General features: G+C 51.9%; 1 protein-coding gene across 4 annotated transcripts; it reads left to right on the top strand.

Moving 5' to 3' along the window:
- The first annotated feature begins 509 nt into the window (after positions 1–509).
- zhx3b (zinc fingers and homeoboxes 3b) lies at positions 510–13517 on the top strand. 4 transcript variants are annotated; one of them, XM_084479571.1, is made up of 7 exons: positions 510–567; positions 7785–8698; positions 8800–8904; positions 9129–10739; positions 11052–11849; positions 12756–13086; positions 13204–13517. In XM_084479571.1, the coding sequence occupies exons 2-7, from the start codon at positions 7958–7960 to the stop codon at positions 13212–13214; spliced, it is 3597 nt and encodes a 1198-aa protein (XP_084335697.1). In that variant the 5' UTR covers positions 510–567; positions 7785–7957; the 3' UTR covers positions 13215–13517. The 4 variants fall into 4 exon arrangements, with proteins under 4 accessions (XP_084335697.1, XP_084335694.1, XP_084335695.1 ...); XM_084479568.1 differs by lacking the exon at positions 510–567 and adding an exon at positions 589–817; XM_084479569.1 differs by lacking the exon at positions 510–567 and adding an exon at positions 5117–5225.
- The last annotated feature ends 3368 nt before the right edge of the window (positions 13518–16885 follow it).

Genomic DNA, 16885 nt, shown 5'->3' with positions numbered 1-16885 from the left:
CTTTAATTACTTTGTGTGTGTGTGTGTGTGTGTGTGTGTGTGTGTGTGTGTGTGTGTGTGTGTGTGTGTGTGTGTGTGTGTGTGTGTGTGTGTGTGTGCGTGCGTGTGCGAGTGTGTGGCGGGGGGCGCGTGTGGGTGCGTGTGCGAGTGTGTTTTGGGGGGAGTGCACGCATACGCGCGCGCGTGTGTGTGTGTGTGTGTGTGTGTGTGTGTGTGTGGTGTGTGTGTGTGTGTGTGTGTGTGTGTGTGTGTGTGTGTGTGTGTTTATATGAGTGTGGGGGGGGGGGGGGGGGGGATCGGGGTCCTAAAACAGTGCGTGGGTTGGCTTTCAGGAAGTTACCTGGGGGGCAGGTAGGAGCAGCCTGATAGAGTTAATTGAGGGAGATCTCGTATCTCCCATAGGTCATCCCAAACTTGACTACCGCCGTTCACTTTATTATTGTCATGCATGATGATGGGATGCCTGTCTGACTCACTTGCTTCTCTCCACACACAGTGGAGCTCTCACGCCGACTCGAAGTCTCGACCGTCAGTGACGTTTGCATCACGTGTCTGTCTCTTCACTGGGTACGTACGTCGTATTTTCTTCCACTCTGCCTGCCTGATACCGAGAGCCATTCGAAATAAACAAGAGAAAGGGGCCATTGTGCGACCCTGCTCCAGTGTCACGCTCATCATCCATCGATTAAGAAGGGGGATATACACCTTAGTATAATACATAAACAAATACCAAGTAATTTATCAGCCTTGCTGAAACCGTATCATTTTTTTTTTTACTTTTCTACCGCTACCATAACAGTTTGGCTTGGACAAAGAGGTGAGTGGGGATTTTACCGTATGCTAAAAAGTGTTTGTCTACCTTTCCAAAGTTGCAGGAGCTATATTAGCCTACCTTTGCGGGCTGCGCTAAGCAGCGTTGGCCAGCTGCATGTCGCTTGCTTAAAATGGCGACAGCAAGGGGGCGATTAGTTTTGGGGGCTTGCCTTTGCTATCACTTTAAATCGGCTCCCGTGTTTGTGAAGATTGAATGTATTCGGGTTGTGAAGTTATTAAGGCTCTCTCCAACTTGAGCGCAGGATCAACATGCGCGCTACATTGTAACGAGCTTTCATTTTGAGGAATGCATCAAGCGGCGCTCACTTAACAGAGGCGGCTCGTTTTTGTATCGTATGACAAATACCACTATTCATAAGTTTGTATGATTTAACCTATACATGTATATGATGATAGGTGTCTGGTGTGTATCTGCCTAATACGTATCCGCACCCCTTTGATTTAAAATCACCGGCCAAAGGCTTGTGCGTTACTCTGAGAAACAAGTTGGAAACAATCGCTTTGCATCCTTTTGTATTGGTGTTGTTCTAAATGTTATAGAATGGTTATTCTTATATTATCTGCCGATTATTATTTAGTTACGCCTATCTGTTTTCATGTTGGCGTTACAGACGCAATACAGCCAAGGAGTACCGAGTGATCCCACTCCTAATTGTAGCCTACTGACCTTTTTAATATTTTGACAACTGTATGACTGATGTTAAACGTTCGTTATGCTTTCCATAACACGTTTTTCTATTGTGTTTATTTTGTTGACAGGGCTTATAAATAGGTTTCTCACAGTTAACATAATGTGAATGGATGCTTTGAGTTATTTATCATGTGAACTGTTTCACGAGTGTTGACTTTAGCAATCAAGGCAAAGTTTTAAAGACTACTTGTCTAATATCCTCACACAGAACGTCAGCCTAATCATACTATCTATTCATCACGTATGTCACATCTATCTTCCCTCGGTTTAGGCAAATTAGCAGATTTGTGTCGCTGATTATTATTATTTTTTTTATGTGTGTGTGTGTGTGTGTGTGTGTGTGTTAAATAGCATGCAGCCTGGATGTCCCTTGCCCTGAAAATGGCAAGCAGATGGTCTTTCAACAGGTTAATCTTTATGCCCCCACAGCATCACATCCTGTTATGATGCGGTGGCGTTGATCTTAACTGATGGCTGTTACGTCCACATCTGACTCAATCTTACTTTCTAGAGCTCTCTCCCTACGCAACCTTACTTCCTAGAGCCCTCATCCTTACTTCCTAGAGCCCTCACCCTACTCATCCTTAATTCCTAGAGCCCTCACCATACTCATCCTTACTTCCTAGAGCCCTCACCATACTCATCCTTACTTCCTAGAGCCCTCACCATACTCATCCTTACTTCCTAGAGCCCTCACCATACTCATCCTTACTTCCTAGAGCCCTCACCCTACTCATCCTTACTTCTTAGAGCTTTCTCCCGCCTCAACCTTACTTCCTAAGGCCCTCTCTCTACTCAACTTTACTTGCTAGATCTTTCTTCCTACTCAACTTTACTTTCTAGAGCTCTCTCCCTAATCAACCTCACTTCCTAGAGCCCTCACCCTACTCATCCTTACTTCCTAGAGCCCTCACCCTACTCATCCTTACTTCCTAAGGCCCTCTCTCTACTCAACCTTACTTCCTAGAGCTCTCTCCCTAATCAACCTCACTTCCTAGAGCCATCACCCTTGGACCTTATGCTTTACAGGTCCTCCGTCATCCTTACCAGTGTTTTTCACAAGCCTCTGAATCATATTTGGTCTGGCACCTTATCGACAGGAAGGGGGGGCAGGGGATGGACTCAATGGCTTACTCAATTGTATATTGTAGATCTCCATCTTGACCATGATTTAGACTCGAGATGAACTTGCGTCTTAATCCCCAGCCTCTGAAGTTCAAAATTGGCGTGATAAACAAATAAATCAATAAGTGAATTAATTAATGTTTGCTATTAGTCGAGCGGCCGGCGATCCCCGCTGCATCAACATTTGGTGGACAGTGGCTGCCTCTGATCTGGTGGCTGGTAAACAGCCTGTGATGTCAGCCATTTTAGGTTGGAACAGCAAGGAGCATGGTGCTCCGCCATTTTTTCTCCCCCTCCCTCCTCCCTCACCAATCCACTTTTAACGCCTGCGTTGCCAGTGGCCTCAGTAGTGCAGCCTCCTGCAACTCAGGCAGCCATCCGCACAGTGACCTGAGCGGAGTGGGCTCCGCAGCAGATGGGGGTGGGGTGGGTGGGGGCGTAGGGGGGGGATTGTGTAGCGGCACAGAGGTTGAGGTTAGATTCTGGTTGCTAGAATTGGAGAAATGCACTTATCCCTCAGCCAGAAGAAAACTGATTTCCGGTTGGTTACAGGCTAAATATCAAAACGATTGCCTGGTCAGTAGATGTGTCCACTCTGGTGTGTAAAAAAAAAAAATAGAAGAAAATACTACTAAAAGTGAACTTTAGACCGTGGCCTGTCAGATAGGAGAATGGCTGCTGTAGTCTGTCGTGATTCCTGGAGATAACGTGTAGGGCATCCATAAACAGGTTGGGTTGAGGTCTACAAATGGCAAAAAATAATCGGTTGGCCCCGGCGGGTATCAGAATCACCTTTTACCTTCTCTTTCTAGAGAAGGCCTCTGCTGAGGTTTATGAACCGGTTTGGAGTGGGCAAGCAGGACACTGTGACCGGCCACGGGCAGATGTGTGGACAAAGTGGAGCACTGTGAGGGAACAGGAAGAGACGCCATCGGCTTTGGCCAATCGCGCGGGACGGTGGCAGCGACCACACCTAGCTGGGAGACATGAACGCCGCGTGAGAGGCACTGAAATAGGAGCTGGGCAGGGACTCTCCAATCAGCATTCACTGTGCTGTGTGGAAAAACAAGCCCATCAAGAGCCTGGATGGCGTATGAGGTGTGTGCATGTGTGTGTGCGTGCATGCGTGTGTGTGTGTGTGTGTGTGTATGCATGTGTGTGTGCGGGGGGGCCTGTGCGCAGTGCCACGCACGCTTGTGCTTTAGAGAAATGAGCTGGTGGGAGAGAGGGGGTAGGAGGTGGTTGCCATGGGGACAGTAACACACCAGTGGCGCTGCCGACCTGTCTCGCTGGGCCCAACTTGCTCAGAGGGGAGTGGAAAGGGGGGGAGGAGGGGGTTGAGGTGCTGTGCTGTGGGGGAGAGGAAACAGAAGAATTGGATAAGTTAGAACACATAAATGGTCGTTACTCACACCGTACCATACCATGTGCTGAAGACTGACGCAGGTCATCAGGAGCGCTCATGATTCAGGACCTACAAAGAGTCTTGTTGTGGGTGCGTTCAGGTAGACTCTGAACGAGTTAGAAGAATCGGCAGGCCCTCCGGATGTGTGTGTGTGTGTGTGTTTGAGGGAGAGGGAGTGACTATGAAGGCTATTATTGGCCCCCGCACACAGAGGATATAGCCTCGGCCTAGACTAAAGTCAGGCCAAGGGATGAAGGAAGGTGGAGCGCCGGCGATTCAGGGACATTGCGTGGACATGATTGCAAAACAGGACTTGGCTATTCTGTTTGGATGTCATTGAGGCACTTTTTCTCTCTGTCTCTCTCTCTCTCTCCCTCGCTGTCTCTCTGTCTCTGTCTCATACACAGGAAAAAATGGCCGCCACAGTGCTTCGGTAAACAAGCCTCACACACAGGCATGCAAGTACCCACCCCCGCACGCCACACACACACACACACACACACACACACACACACACACACACACACACACACACACACACACACACACACACACACACACACACACACACACACACACACACACACACACACACACACACACTCAATGTCTCCCCCTTTATTCACAGGAAACCCGCGTTTGCGAGGTCTGACGCATTTAACAGGCGTGCAGAAGCTCCGTTGCCATATGGTCAGCGAAGGCGCAATATTTCTGACCTTAATTTGGTTTGGGCAAATGCCGTCACACCGAGGAGTCGAACACTCTCTCAAATGCCCGGTGTTGTTGCATCAAGCCTAACCCACCTCAAAGGCCTTACATTTTTTCACAAGTCCTTCATCATTGCCCAACTTATTTTTCTGTGGCCTTGCTGTTGTCTTGTTGACACGTTTTCGCTCGTCGCGGCTTCTCTCTTTTTCTGAGGGATGCCAGACTTTTGCCTAACTTTTTTTTAATGTGTCTTTTTAGCTTTAATTCAGATCAGGGGCTCTATGGGGTTGGGATCCTTGGCGTAGGCGTTGGGAAGCGGTTACAGTTAACGGTTACAGTTTCCCCCCCCCCCCCCCCCGTCGTCGTCGTCGTCGTCGTCCTGAATACCACGACTACTGCTGGGGCTCCTTCCAGATGTCCGCGAGGAGAACACCGTGGACGCTGATCTAGATTGCGTTCAGGGTCAGTATTCCTCGTGCCAGCGCGGCGACATGCATGGCGCTGTTTAAACGTGGACACTCGTGCACACATTTGTAGCCCAGGCGTTGAAGCCCTCGGCACTCGGGTTGTGTCCAGTGGCTAGAGAGCCCGGGCTGGAACATTCCAGACTTCGCAGTGCAGCGAAGGAAGGGAGGGGGGGAGGGGGGGAGGGAGGGAGGGAGGGAGGGAGGGAGGGAGCGTGGAGCATGGGGGGAACGACTCTGATTGTAGTGCAGCGCGAGAGTTGTGTGTTGTGGAGCGGGGGTTGGTAGGGAGGGTGGTATCAGGGCAGAAAATTCCTTGCAGAAACACCTCAGTGCTTCCTCCGCGACTGTTAACACCCCTTCTTTCCCTGCCGCCCTCTCTTCCTCCCTCGCTCTGGTCTCACCCCAACACGGCTGCCCATCCCCCACTATATTCTCTCTCTCTCTCTCTCTCTCTCTCTCTCTCTCTCTCTCTCTCTCTCTCTCTCTCTCTCTCTCTCTCTCTCTCTCTCTCTCTCTCTCTCTCTCTCTCTCTCTCTCTCTCTCTCTCTCTCTCTCTCGTGTCATCCCCCTACCCCACCCTGCAGACCCACGTGATGGATGGCTGGGACTGCCCACCCATAAGCCTTTGTGTTTTGGTCATGTGACCAGCCTGCCTTGGCAGAGCTGTGCCCCCTGATGCAGAACTGAATGGCAGGGGGTGTAGGAGGGGAGCACAACAGCCCGAGCCAAGGGCAGTTACTCTCCCTGGGGGGTGAGGAGGGGGAACATGGGGCATCACGTTCCCCTTCACAGTGGCCAACTCAGTTCGCCTGTTAACCCCTCACACGCACACAGCACACACAGAGCTCTACCGTCGGCGACAGAAAGCTGCAGAAAGATGTTGCTCAGCAGTGTTTCCTCTTGAAAACGGGCCGGGTTCACAAACCCGCCGCCAATGACGACCGCAGTTGAAATGGGCTCTGTCACTTTGCAGCATTTTGTTTAACAACTTCTGCAACGCCGATTAGCCGGGCCTGCGGGCCTGCGTCAGGTGATCGACGGGCCACTTAATACCGGTATCGTCAGAACCCTATAAGCGCTCAGAGAGAAACTGACTATGCCAGCGTCGCCTCGGCGGTGTCAGTGGGTGTCTGACTCAACCCAGTTGCACGAGGGGTTAACTGAGCTAATGCACCGTGACCTTTCTCTGGCGAGGCTCGCCTGCATGTGGGCGTGCACAAAAAGTGGGAGCGGGAAGGCAGCGGAGCGGGGCCCGGAGCTCGGTGAAACAGGAACTGGGTTACTGCGAGATGGCGTTGACCTATATCACTCATCGCACGGGCGATGGCGAAGCTTTGGCGAGAGCTGAGCCTCGGCCAGATTATCTAGGCTAGGCGTAAGCAATGCAGGCTGACTCGTGTTTGGGAATGGCCGTGCGCACGTTGTGCTGGAACACGCTGTGCTGGTACTGTTAGGTCGGTCGTCGTCGTCGTCGTCGTCGTTGTTGTTGTTGTTGTTGTTGTGTCCACTGCAGTCACGCAGGCGTTAAGGCTTTCCAGGACAGCGGAGGTTAGACTAGCAGCCTTTGGAGGCTCAGCGTCAGCCGGGCACAGAGTCATTGCCCTGCGCTCCCAACGCCACCGTGTTTATGTCTTTGCACGCGGTGGTGGTGTGTTGGTGGTTGGAGAAGGGTGGGGTTGCTGAGGAGAAGGAGGAGGGGGGGGGGGGGGGGGTCGTCCACACAGGAAGCGGCACCATTTTGTGTGGTGGAGGCAAGGGATTCGGGGTAAAGGTGACTCACGCCGGCTCTGATTCTGATCATTCCAGACCGCGTGTTCATCCACACCTCAACATCGTAATTAGTGGTCACCTTTTTCAAGTCACACCGTCTCACGAACGCTCGTTTGCCCGAACCAGACGAGTAGGCTGGCCTCTCTCTCTCTCTCTCTCTCTCTCTCTCGCCGCCGTGTTCTCAAGAATCCGCTATTCCGGTAGCAAAACATGGCGAGTATTTTTGCTATGTGGAACCATGGAGGCTCTGCATAAAATAGAAAGATGGTGAGCCTCCGCTGTGGGGGTGTGTTTGAACGAGGGGAAGTGAGGGAGGGAAGGAGTCATGGGGGAGGGGTAGGAAAGGGGTAGACAGGAGCTCTCCCAAAAAGCCTTTAGTGAGGGAGCAGGCTGAGCTTGCTTGAATACCCTCATAAAAGAGATAGCCGTGAGTTTCTCGGGCCGGGGAGGCGAGGAGAAAGAAGGGATTTTTATAAGGAGAGGAGCAAGCGGTGCTGAGACTACAGGGGGTTCAAGTGGCCTCTGGACCTTAGACATATTTTTTTTTTGAAAGGGGAGGAGCGGGGAGGGTGTATTTAACCTAAAGGACAGAAAGTTGTGTGAGCGCTTGAGTGCTGCTCCGCTGAAAGAGCATAGGGTATGGCACATCTCTTGTTGTTGACACTCCGATCATCTCTTCTCCTGTGTTCACAACTTCACCTCGTATGTAGGAATCAAGCTTTACAGGTGTGGGCTTACGCTGTGTTGCTGCACGACCCTGACATTTTCCTGTTTTTGTTTCCAGGTCTCCTTTGAAGTTGTGCTGAGGACCACGAAGGGGGCCGGCCTCCGAGAGCTATGGACATTGTCCAGAGTCCACCTCCCCCCATGGCTTGCCCATAGGCAACCGGGAAGCAACCGTCTAGCGCGTCACGCTCCGCCCCCAGCGACCAAACCAGCCCCCCACCCGCCGTCGCCATGGCGAGCAAGAGGAAGTCCACCACCCCGTGCATGATCCCCGCCAAGAGCATGCACCTCCGGGAGGAGCTGGAGCAAGAGCCCCCCGTCCTGGTGCGTCAGGCCTGGGGCTCGGAGGGGGGCCGGCACAGCCCCCGGGACCCCGGGGGGGAGGGCGGCGGCAAGCAGGAGGTGGTGGACGGGGCCGGCACCTACACGTGCAGGCCGTGCAACTTTGAGACGCACGACCTGAACCTCTTCCTGGACCACGTCTACAGCGGGCACCCGGACTTCCGCGCCGACCCCAGCTTCCTGTGCGTGGACTGCGGCGCGTCGGCGCCCAAGTTCGAGGGGCTGGCGCTCCACAACGCCCGCGTGCACCCCAGCACGATGAACACCACCCTGCAGCTGCGCCGGAGGGAGCGCCGCGTGGTGGTGGAGCAGAACCTGGTGGTGGAGCCCGAGGCGGCGAGGGACTCGGAGATCTCCATCACCAAGACCCCCATCATGAGGAGGCTGAAGGGGAAGTCGGAGGCCAAGCGGATCGTGGTGTCCCACGCGGGCTCGGACGACTCCTCCTCCTCGGACACCGTCTCCGTCTCCTCGTCGAGGCTGGTGGAGCGGAAAGACACTCCGGCCGTGACGGTCACCCACGTCCCCACCATCGTCCACAACGGCGTCACCAAGGTGTCCCTGCCCTCGGCCATCCAGATAGTCAACGGCTCCGGGTCGCTGCCCATGCTGAAGACGGCCATCACGCAGGTCTGTCTCTATGCCCTACCTGGCTTCATGGGTCCTTTTCTCTCAACCGTGCGTTGATTTAAAGATGTAAAACGGCCCCTTTCACCGGCTCTCTTTTGAAGGTGGTGTCAGTGGTGCAGAACAGAACCTTTCACCAGTCTTCCCCCATCACGGTGTCCTCGGGCTCGTCCAACTCTTCCTCGACTTCTTCTAAAAACCTTCCCAAGGTGTCCCTGTTGTTCTCAATTTGTTTTTAAATGTTTTCCGATTTTTCTCCATTTAGATAATTCATTTTAATGATGACGATGATTCACGATGTTTAAATGTTTTTTTTGATCAATGACGAGTAGTTGCGTCTTAATGTGCTCCTCTATTCAGTTTGTCAAATGTTGTTTATTTGACTATTTTTGATCGTCATCCGATGGTTCTTTCCCCCTGACTCTGTGTCCAGGTCATGATTCCTCTGAGCAGCATCCCCACCTACAGCGCCTCCATGGACTCCTCGCCCTACCTCAAGACCTCCTTCAGCAAGTTCTCGTACCCCACCAAGGCCGAGCTCTGCTACCTGACCGTGGTCACCAAGTTCCCGGAGGAGCAGATCAAGATCTGGTTCACCGCCCAGCGGCTGAAGCAAGGCATCAGCTGGTCCCCCGAGGAGATCGAGGACGCCCGGAGGAAGATGTTCAACACCATCATACAGACGGCGCCCTCCGGCTCCCACCACCAGCGGCAGGCCTCCAACCAGCACACCATCACCGTCCTGCCCGCCACGGGGATCCCCCACATCCTGCAGGGCTCCCTGGTCAGCCAGGGCGGGGTGATCGTCACCCAGCCCGTCATGGCCAACGGTTTCCAGGTCAGCAGTGCGCCGATATCCCTGGCGGTCACGCCCAAGCCCCAGGCGACGGCCCGGCCCATGATGCAGGCCCGGCCCGCCGCCGCCCTAGTGGCGGACAAGGGCATCAGCATGGTGGTGGGGACGGTGGGGAGCAGCAGTAACGGGAGCAACGTGATCATCAACAGTAGTCGGAGCCTCCTCGGGGGCACCACCAGTATTATCAGCAGCTTCAGCGGGAGCAACGGGATCCGTAGCAGCACCACCGCGAGCGCTCAGGCGAGCGTCATCAACCTGAGTCTCGGCAGCAGCAACCACGGCAACATCAACATCAACAGCAAGATCAACATCGTGAACGGCAAAGTGAGCCGTGCCACTGTCGACGCAATCAACGGCAAGAGCAACGGTATCGCCGACTCTGCCAAGAGTGGCGGCGGCGACAATAATAAGAAGGTTCAAGTGATCCACGCCAGCACTGTCAAGAGTGCCGCTGTAAACAGGCCGAGCGCCGAGGTTAAAAACCCCACGGACAGCAAGAGCACCGACGGCAGCGGCGGCGCAACCAAATGCGTCGCCGGCGCGATCGTCGCCCCGACGAGCGTCGCCGCGCAGACGGTCCCCGCGGCGACCAGCTCCCCCGCGGCTCCCCACAAAGCGGAGGCCGCCTCCTCCCCCGCCTCCAAGTCTGCCTCCCCCTCCCCCGCCTTCCACCCGAGCAGCGCGCCGGGCTCCCGCACGCCCAACGCCCTGCTGGACGCCAGCTGCAGCAAGGCCAAGAAGTCGCAGGAGCAGCTGAACGCGCTGAAGGACAGCTTCCAGGTCACCCAGTTCCCCGACAACGACGAGGTGGACCGGCTCATCTCGCTGACGGGCCTCACGGTGCGGGAGGTGCGCAAGTGGTTCAGCGACCGCCGCTACCACTTCCGCAACCTCAAGGGGTCCCGCACCAGCATCGGAGGAGGAGGAGGAGGTGGAGGAGGCGGCAGCGGCGGGGGTAAGACGGGGGGCACACCCGGAGCAGGGGGCGTGGCGGGCGGGGGCGGCGACGCCCACATGGACGTCCCCGATGGGAACGCCGGCGCCCGAACCCCCCAGCAGGCCTCGGCGCCGCTGAGCCCCACGCCGTCGCAGACGCCCACGTCCCCCACCACACCGTCCCGCCGGACCCCCAGGCCTCCCTCTCCGGACTTCACCGCGATTCGCTACAAAGAGCGGGAGCCGCACCAGGTGAGACATGTTGTCTGTGGCGCATTACTAGGAACAGGAATGTGAAACGTTTGCATAACAAAAAAAATCCTTTATTTACCTTTTTTTTAAAGGGTCACATTGTGAGCTACGTTTGATGTTGTGAGTTTTCTGTGATCTTATGGTTGAGAATATGCGCGGTTGAACTTGAACTTGATACTTGATACAGTCCCAACACATAAACATAAAATATTGCATCTGGGATTTTGGATGACAGAAAACCTTGCCAAAGCGCTCTGTGTCTCTCATCCTTTACAACGCGGTGAGTCAGCCCTGTGCTCTGTCCCCTCTCAGCTCAAGGCTCTGGAGGCCAGCTTCGCCCAAGAGGCGGACCCCTCCGGGGAGGAGGTGGACCGGCTGCGGGCCGAGACCAAGATGACCCGGCGCGAGATCCACGGCTGGTTCGCCGAGAAGAGGAAGAAGGTGGCGGCCGAGCGCAAGAGGGAGGAGGCGGAGCGAGCGCTGAGGGACGCCGCCGACGAGACGGAGCCCAGGGAGGGCGCCGGCGACGGGGGCGCGCGGCGAGAGGAGGGCGAGGACAAACAGAAAGAGGACGGCCTGGGGGAACCCAAGGTCAACCCCATCAAGATCAACCTGAAGATGCTCAAGGTGACCGAGGCCAACGGCAAGCCCGAGAGCGAGAGCTCTGAGGCGGCCGGCGTTCCTCCTCTCCCCCCCGGAGCCTCGCCCTCCCCTTCCCCGGCCCCGCCCTCGTCCGCCGCCACTAAACAGCCTCAATCCCAGTCCCCGAGGCCCTTGGCCTCAGCCGGCACCACCGCAGCCGCTATCATCCCCAAACCCTCCCCTCTCCGGGGCAAAAAGACAGCGGAGCAGCTGCACCTCCTGAAGCAGGTGTACGCCCGCACCCAGTGGCCCAGCGCGCCCCAGTACGACGAGCTGATCAAGGGCACGGCGCTGCTCCGGCCCGAGGTGGTGCGCTGGTTCGGGGACTGCCGCTACGTGCAGAAGAACGGGCAGCTCAAGTGGCTGGAGGCCTACCAGAGCATGGTGCTGGAGGAGGACCTGCGGAAGGACAGCGCGCACACCCTGCAGACCCACCTGGATGCCCACGGAGGCCTGGAGGATACCCAGGTAGGGCCGCCGTGCAGGGCTAGACACAGCTCCGTCCAGCACGCACGCACGCACACACACACACACACACACACACACACAGGCAGTTCTGTGGTGGATTGTTGGTCATAGCAGATGATATGCAATGTGTAGAGGTATTATAGAGTTATTCAATGGCTGAACTGTAGAAAATCATGTCATGATTGATCTGCTGCTACTTCCAATTTATTAGGATGTTATCATGATTTTTTTTTTGTGTTCTGTATTTTACTACTCTTTTATAGAACTACTCACGTATTTTGTGTGTAAGCAGATGCCTCAAATGTCTTGATTTATTTTCGGTTTTCAAATGAATGCTCTGTTGCAACGATTCACGGGATAAGTTTTCTGCCAGGATGCATAACTCTGACCACAGGGCTCGCTTTTAAAAAAACAAGACACTTCTTGGCCAATATCTTCTTTCTACCCAATGCAATAAGTTAATTTATTAAGAAATGTGTTATTGCACAGGGGAGAGAGATCATTTTAACTTCTACTTATGTGTTGTGGAATAATTAGATAACATAAACCTTTGAATTATTGATATTGCAAAACATTACACTATAACAACTGCAAAGTGACCTTTATGTTTGGATTCTGCTGTGAAGTTAAGATGCTAGATTTCATTGCTAGTTAATTACTACTTGCTTTTGAGAAAATACCGTGCAATCGAAAGATAATCAAACAAAGTGTTGCTCATAATTACTAGTCTCCCTCTATAGTTCCAAAAACCTTACCTTTCCACAACTAACCTTTTAAAAGTTAAAGTGTACTGCTTTATTGTTGTTAATACGTTGTGTAAATACAACATAAGCCATTACCATACTAATCAGAATGGCAATAAGTGGCACGTGACTTAACCGATCACTTCCTTTGGCCCCCTGCCAGGTGAAGGAGCTATCCCAGGCGAGCGGCCTCACAGAGGACCTGGTGCGCTACTGGTTCTCCACCAAGACCACCGCTCTCCTGCCGCCACCACAAGCCCAGGCAGAAGCCACGGCTCCGGACAGGACGGGGCACGTTTCACCAGGGACGACGGCAGCAACGGAAACGCAGGAGAAACCGGAGAGAACCGGAGCCTCCGAGTCCCCGCCACTGAAAGCCCCGGGGGAGAGCGAGGAGCCGAAGGCTGACGGAGGAACAAAGGAGCAGGAGGAGGAGGAGGAGAAGAAGAAGAAGGAGGAGAAGAAGAAGAGCAGTGAGCCGACGCCTTCTAAAGGTGTGGCGGCCACTCTTGGCTAAATAACTTTGATATGCGCTCTGTGGCGGCTTAATATTTCCTTATGCAAAATGCACACAAGCTTATGTTTTTCGTGTTGTTTTTGTCTTGCTACAGGAACAGATTGAAGCTGGGTGGGGGGCGTCCACAATGCAGGTGGTCTGTTCATAGAAGGAGCAGAAGACAGCAGATGTGATTGTAACAAGATCACTGGGTACGGACCCCGGAGCCCCGCCTCACTCAGTAACCCCTTCTCCCCACCATGTGGAACGGACACTCGAGTGACTATAGCCCCCCTCCTGTACAGCTGACCAACCCCTGCCAATCCACCACCACCACCACCACCACCCCTGATCGCCTGTACGTTCACACCTTGCACGTTTTCTACTGTCCTCCGAGCCGCCATTTTCCCTTTTTCCAAGGAGGATCCTGTGAGGGACCAGTGGAGGGAGGGCGGGAGTGGGGGGGGGGGGGGGGGTGGGTGAGCGTGGGAGGGAGGGAGGGGATTGGCTGAGGGGGTGGGGGAGTACTGGCTGTGTTTGTTCCGCCTGCCTGCAGCCATGGCTGAACTAGGGGCGGGGGCGGGAGGGGGGGGGGGGTTAGGGGTAGGGGCGGGTGCAGTCGGGACTGACTTGCCGGGCCGGGGGTGTTACAAAGCCCATACAGTCGGCGGACATCAGCTAAGTCTACCCCGAGCCGTAGACCTGTTGGCGTACTTAGAGAGAGACCTTTTTGTTTAGGGGTTTGAAACTCAAAACTGCACAGCTCTTTGAAAGGAAGGTGCTTGCCCAGGCCTTAACATGTAAAATTACCCCTATTTTCTTTTTTCATCTGTGTCTTAACCACACATTTTCCGTTCTGCGACAATGCACACATCCACTTTGGTTGATTTTGCTTACAGCTTGCCTTGATTGTGTTGAGGAAGCTGTTTGCACTGCATCATGGGATATCAATACACTGCTGATGTTTATTCGACTGTTCGGTTTATAAATTTAGCATAAATCCGTTCACTTGCTTTTCGGTACTTTGTTGTCCAGGCCCATCTGCTTAAAGTGGACATGTAACGGTTAGATAAAGTAGGGGAAAAAAGGCTGGAATTGTGTCCCTGAACAGTAAGCACCCTAGTCTGTTAACAGAATGCAACGCAAGGAGTTGGGACTGAAACGTTTGTTTATTAGCATCAAGTGCTTCTTTGTGTCACGGATGTGTACCTATGTATGTTTTTATGGAACTTTCTTATGTAATAAATCCAACTGTAAAAGAACTTTGAATCTTTACCGGAGTTCCTAGACCTGATGTACTTTTTACAGATATTTGCAGAATAAACTAAATGGAACATACTGCTTTGTTTGAATTGTAGGCGTACTGCCACCATTACAGGGAGCAAGACCAATGTCATAATTACCAGCCAATTGAGCTAGGCTTACCTGAATCCTACCATTTCAATTTGCCCTTTACTCCAGACGTGATCAGGTCACATCTGTGTTTCAGTTCAAAATTTAATACAACTTAAACCGGTGGCTAAACTTCCTCTCCCAATGTGTGCAGATTTATCACACCAAAAAACATAACCTTAGTTGAATAAGTACTTTATTTAATGTTCAGGCTTGAATATGTTTCATATGAAAAAAGGCAAAAATTAAAAATGAATACTTTTCATTAGGCACGTTTAAACAAAAAGGCGTTTCGCAAATGAGACAAGTCGGTTACAACAAATTCTGACCAACAAAACATGTCACTGGGGTCCACTACGTGATTAATGTGGCAAAACGGGTGAGCATGGACACACGCAGACAGAGGCACATTGACATCAGCAGGCCGCTCGGCCGCAGGAGCGTTGCAGCATTGGAGGGAAAACATCGCAGCAACACACATCAGTCACCAGATCAACGGGGCAGGGGGATGGTATCAGGGTGCGAATGCTTGTGTGCAAACTGTAATTCTTGAAACCTCGGGCATTAGTAGGCCATTCTGCCCCTTAACTAGTTCTTACCATTATGGCTTTGGAGTTCTGAATATAAATACTGAGATAGCATATTATCAATTAACAATTTGATGCACATATACAGCCAAGGAGGGAGATGAGGGGATGAAGAGATGACAAAAGCTGTTAATTCACACAAGCGTTTCTCAAAGTTTACTTAAAAGGGGACAAGACTATGCAACAAGTATAGTCTTGCCCCTCACGCATAGTCTTGTCTCTCAAGACTTGGTACAACATGGCAGCAAGTTATAAAGCATCTTCCTCCAGACTCACATTTCAAAATATGGATACAATGATCTAAAAAAGGTTGAAGTTCAGAAGGATCAATGCTAGACAGATTGTTGGCCTCCAGTTTCTGAAAGAAAAACACTCAACGGAAACATTTCATAAAAAAAAAAATCATAAAATGTATTTTTACCAGTGTGTGGGGAATGCATCTTTACTGTCACGTTAACACACGTTTTAAACCAACTCTGAAAAGAAATATCCTCCAACTGCAGTGCAGTAAATACATAAAACTATACAGGACGACATGAGGCTTTCTGCTTTGTACTGGCAAAACCTATTAAGCCATTTCTCAATTAGCATTCTGTTCGAGATTAAAACATGACCAAACATGAACACCAATGTGACGAGAAGCTCTTAACTGTACACAACAGACCACAGAATCACTTTGGAGACGATCTTTAAAAAAAAATCTAAAACAATTCCAACGGCAACTAAATCAAAATCCAATGAGAAGTTGTGTTTTGCATCATCAGTTATATGGCTTTGACTGTTATAGGGAATGTTTAGTTCAATGAGGGAAAAAGGGGGAAGATACCATTTCATAATACTTCACAATTAAGTCGACAGACATTACTGAAAAAGAAAAACGAAATGCAAGGCTGCCCAACAAACTGAAAATGTTTAAGATGCGACATTAGCTTTAATAGTCAACATCAAACATTAAAAAATAATACCCAATGTTTCGGAATGTTTACCTTGAGATATTGACCGGTTGAAAGGAGTAAAAAAAAAAAAAGGTTTAAAAGTGCTGCAAATGACGTCAAAGGACATTGGTACTAAAGTTACGGTTAGTAAAAGGATCAGGATGATGCAGCCGCGACGCAACAGACCCAGGCAACCTCCCGGTGATTCCACAAGGACAGGGATGGCTCCAGGATGTGTGTGTATGTGTGTGTGTATGTATGTGTGTGTGTGTATGTGTATGTGTATGTGTGTGTGTGTGTGTGTGTGTGTTTGTGTGTGTGAGTGAGAAAGTGTGTGTGTACACACGTGTGAAATTGGCAACATAGGTGCTTCCATAATACGTCGGAATAACACTATTAAAAATAGCCATAGAGAGCCCTCGTGTTTTGCGCATATACAGCAAGAAAAAAAAAAAAAAAGTCACATTATGAATGCTTAAAAGTTTAAATAATGACAATTATAATCATAATTATAATTTGAAAACAAAGACGGGAGCTCTTTGAGAGCAGGTCAGCCTCCTAGCCCGCTGACATCAGGAATAAATATATATACTCATATACGCCAGCCGTAACCGGGGGTAACCGGCGCCAACAGATTTGTACAGCTCTCTTCGCCCCTCTGCGTTGCCGCTACTTAAAGCGACACCGCCAAAGTCACATATGACGAAAAGAAGAACGGAGAAAAAAGAAAAAGAAACGACAGCAACGATGGGGCTGGAACGGTGTGTCAGCCGTAGTCTATTTAGTCATTTTTGTTCGCATGTTGTTGACATCCGTTGCTCCATCCTGTCCTCCGCCCCCCCACCCCCCCCCTCGTCTCCCCCCCCGCTTCCTCTTCGTCACG

The sequence above is a fragment of the Micromesistius poutassou genome, assembly GCF_964030765.1.
Source record: "Micromesistius poutassou genome assembly, chromosome: 15".
In the NCBI taxonomy this organism is placed as follows: Eukaryota; Metazoa; Chordata; class Actinopteri; order Gadiformes; family Gadidae; genus Micromesistius; species Micromesistius poutassou.
This window is presented reverse-complemented; position numbering and strand designations above follow the sequence as displayed.

What these genes read in the sequence shown, in the direction of transcription:
- zhx3b (XM_084479571.1), top strand. Translation starts at nt 7,958, where the DNA reads ATGGCGAGCAAGAGGAAGTCCACCACCCCGTGCATGATCCCCGCCAAG. An exon ending in TGAAGACGGCCATCACGCAG is followed by an intron (nt 8,699 to 8,799) that starts GTCTGTCTCTAT and finishes TCTCTTTTGAAG; the next exon opens with GTGGTGTCAGTGGTGCAGAA. An exon ending in AAGAGCGGGAGCCGCACCAG is followed by an intron (nt 10,740 to 11,051) that starts GTGAGACATGTT and finishes GTCCCCTCTCAG; the next exon opens with CTCAAGGCTCTGGAGGCCAG.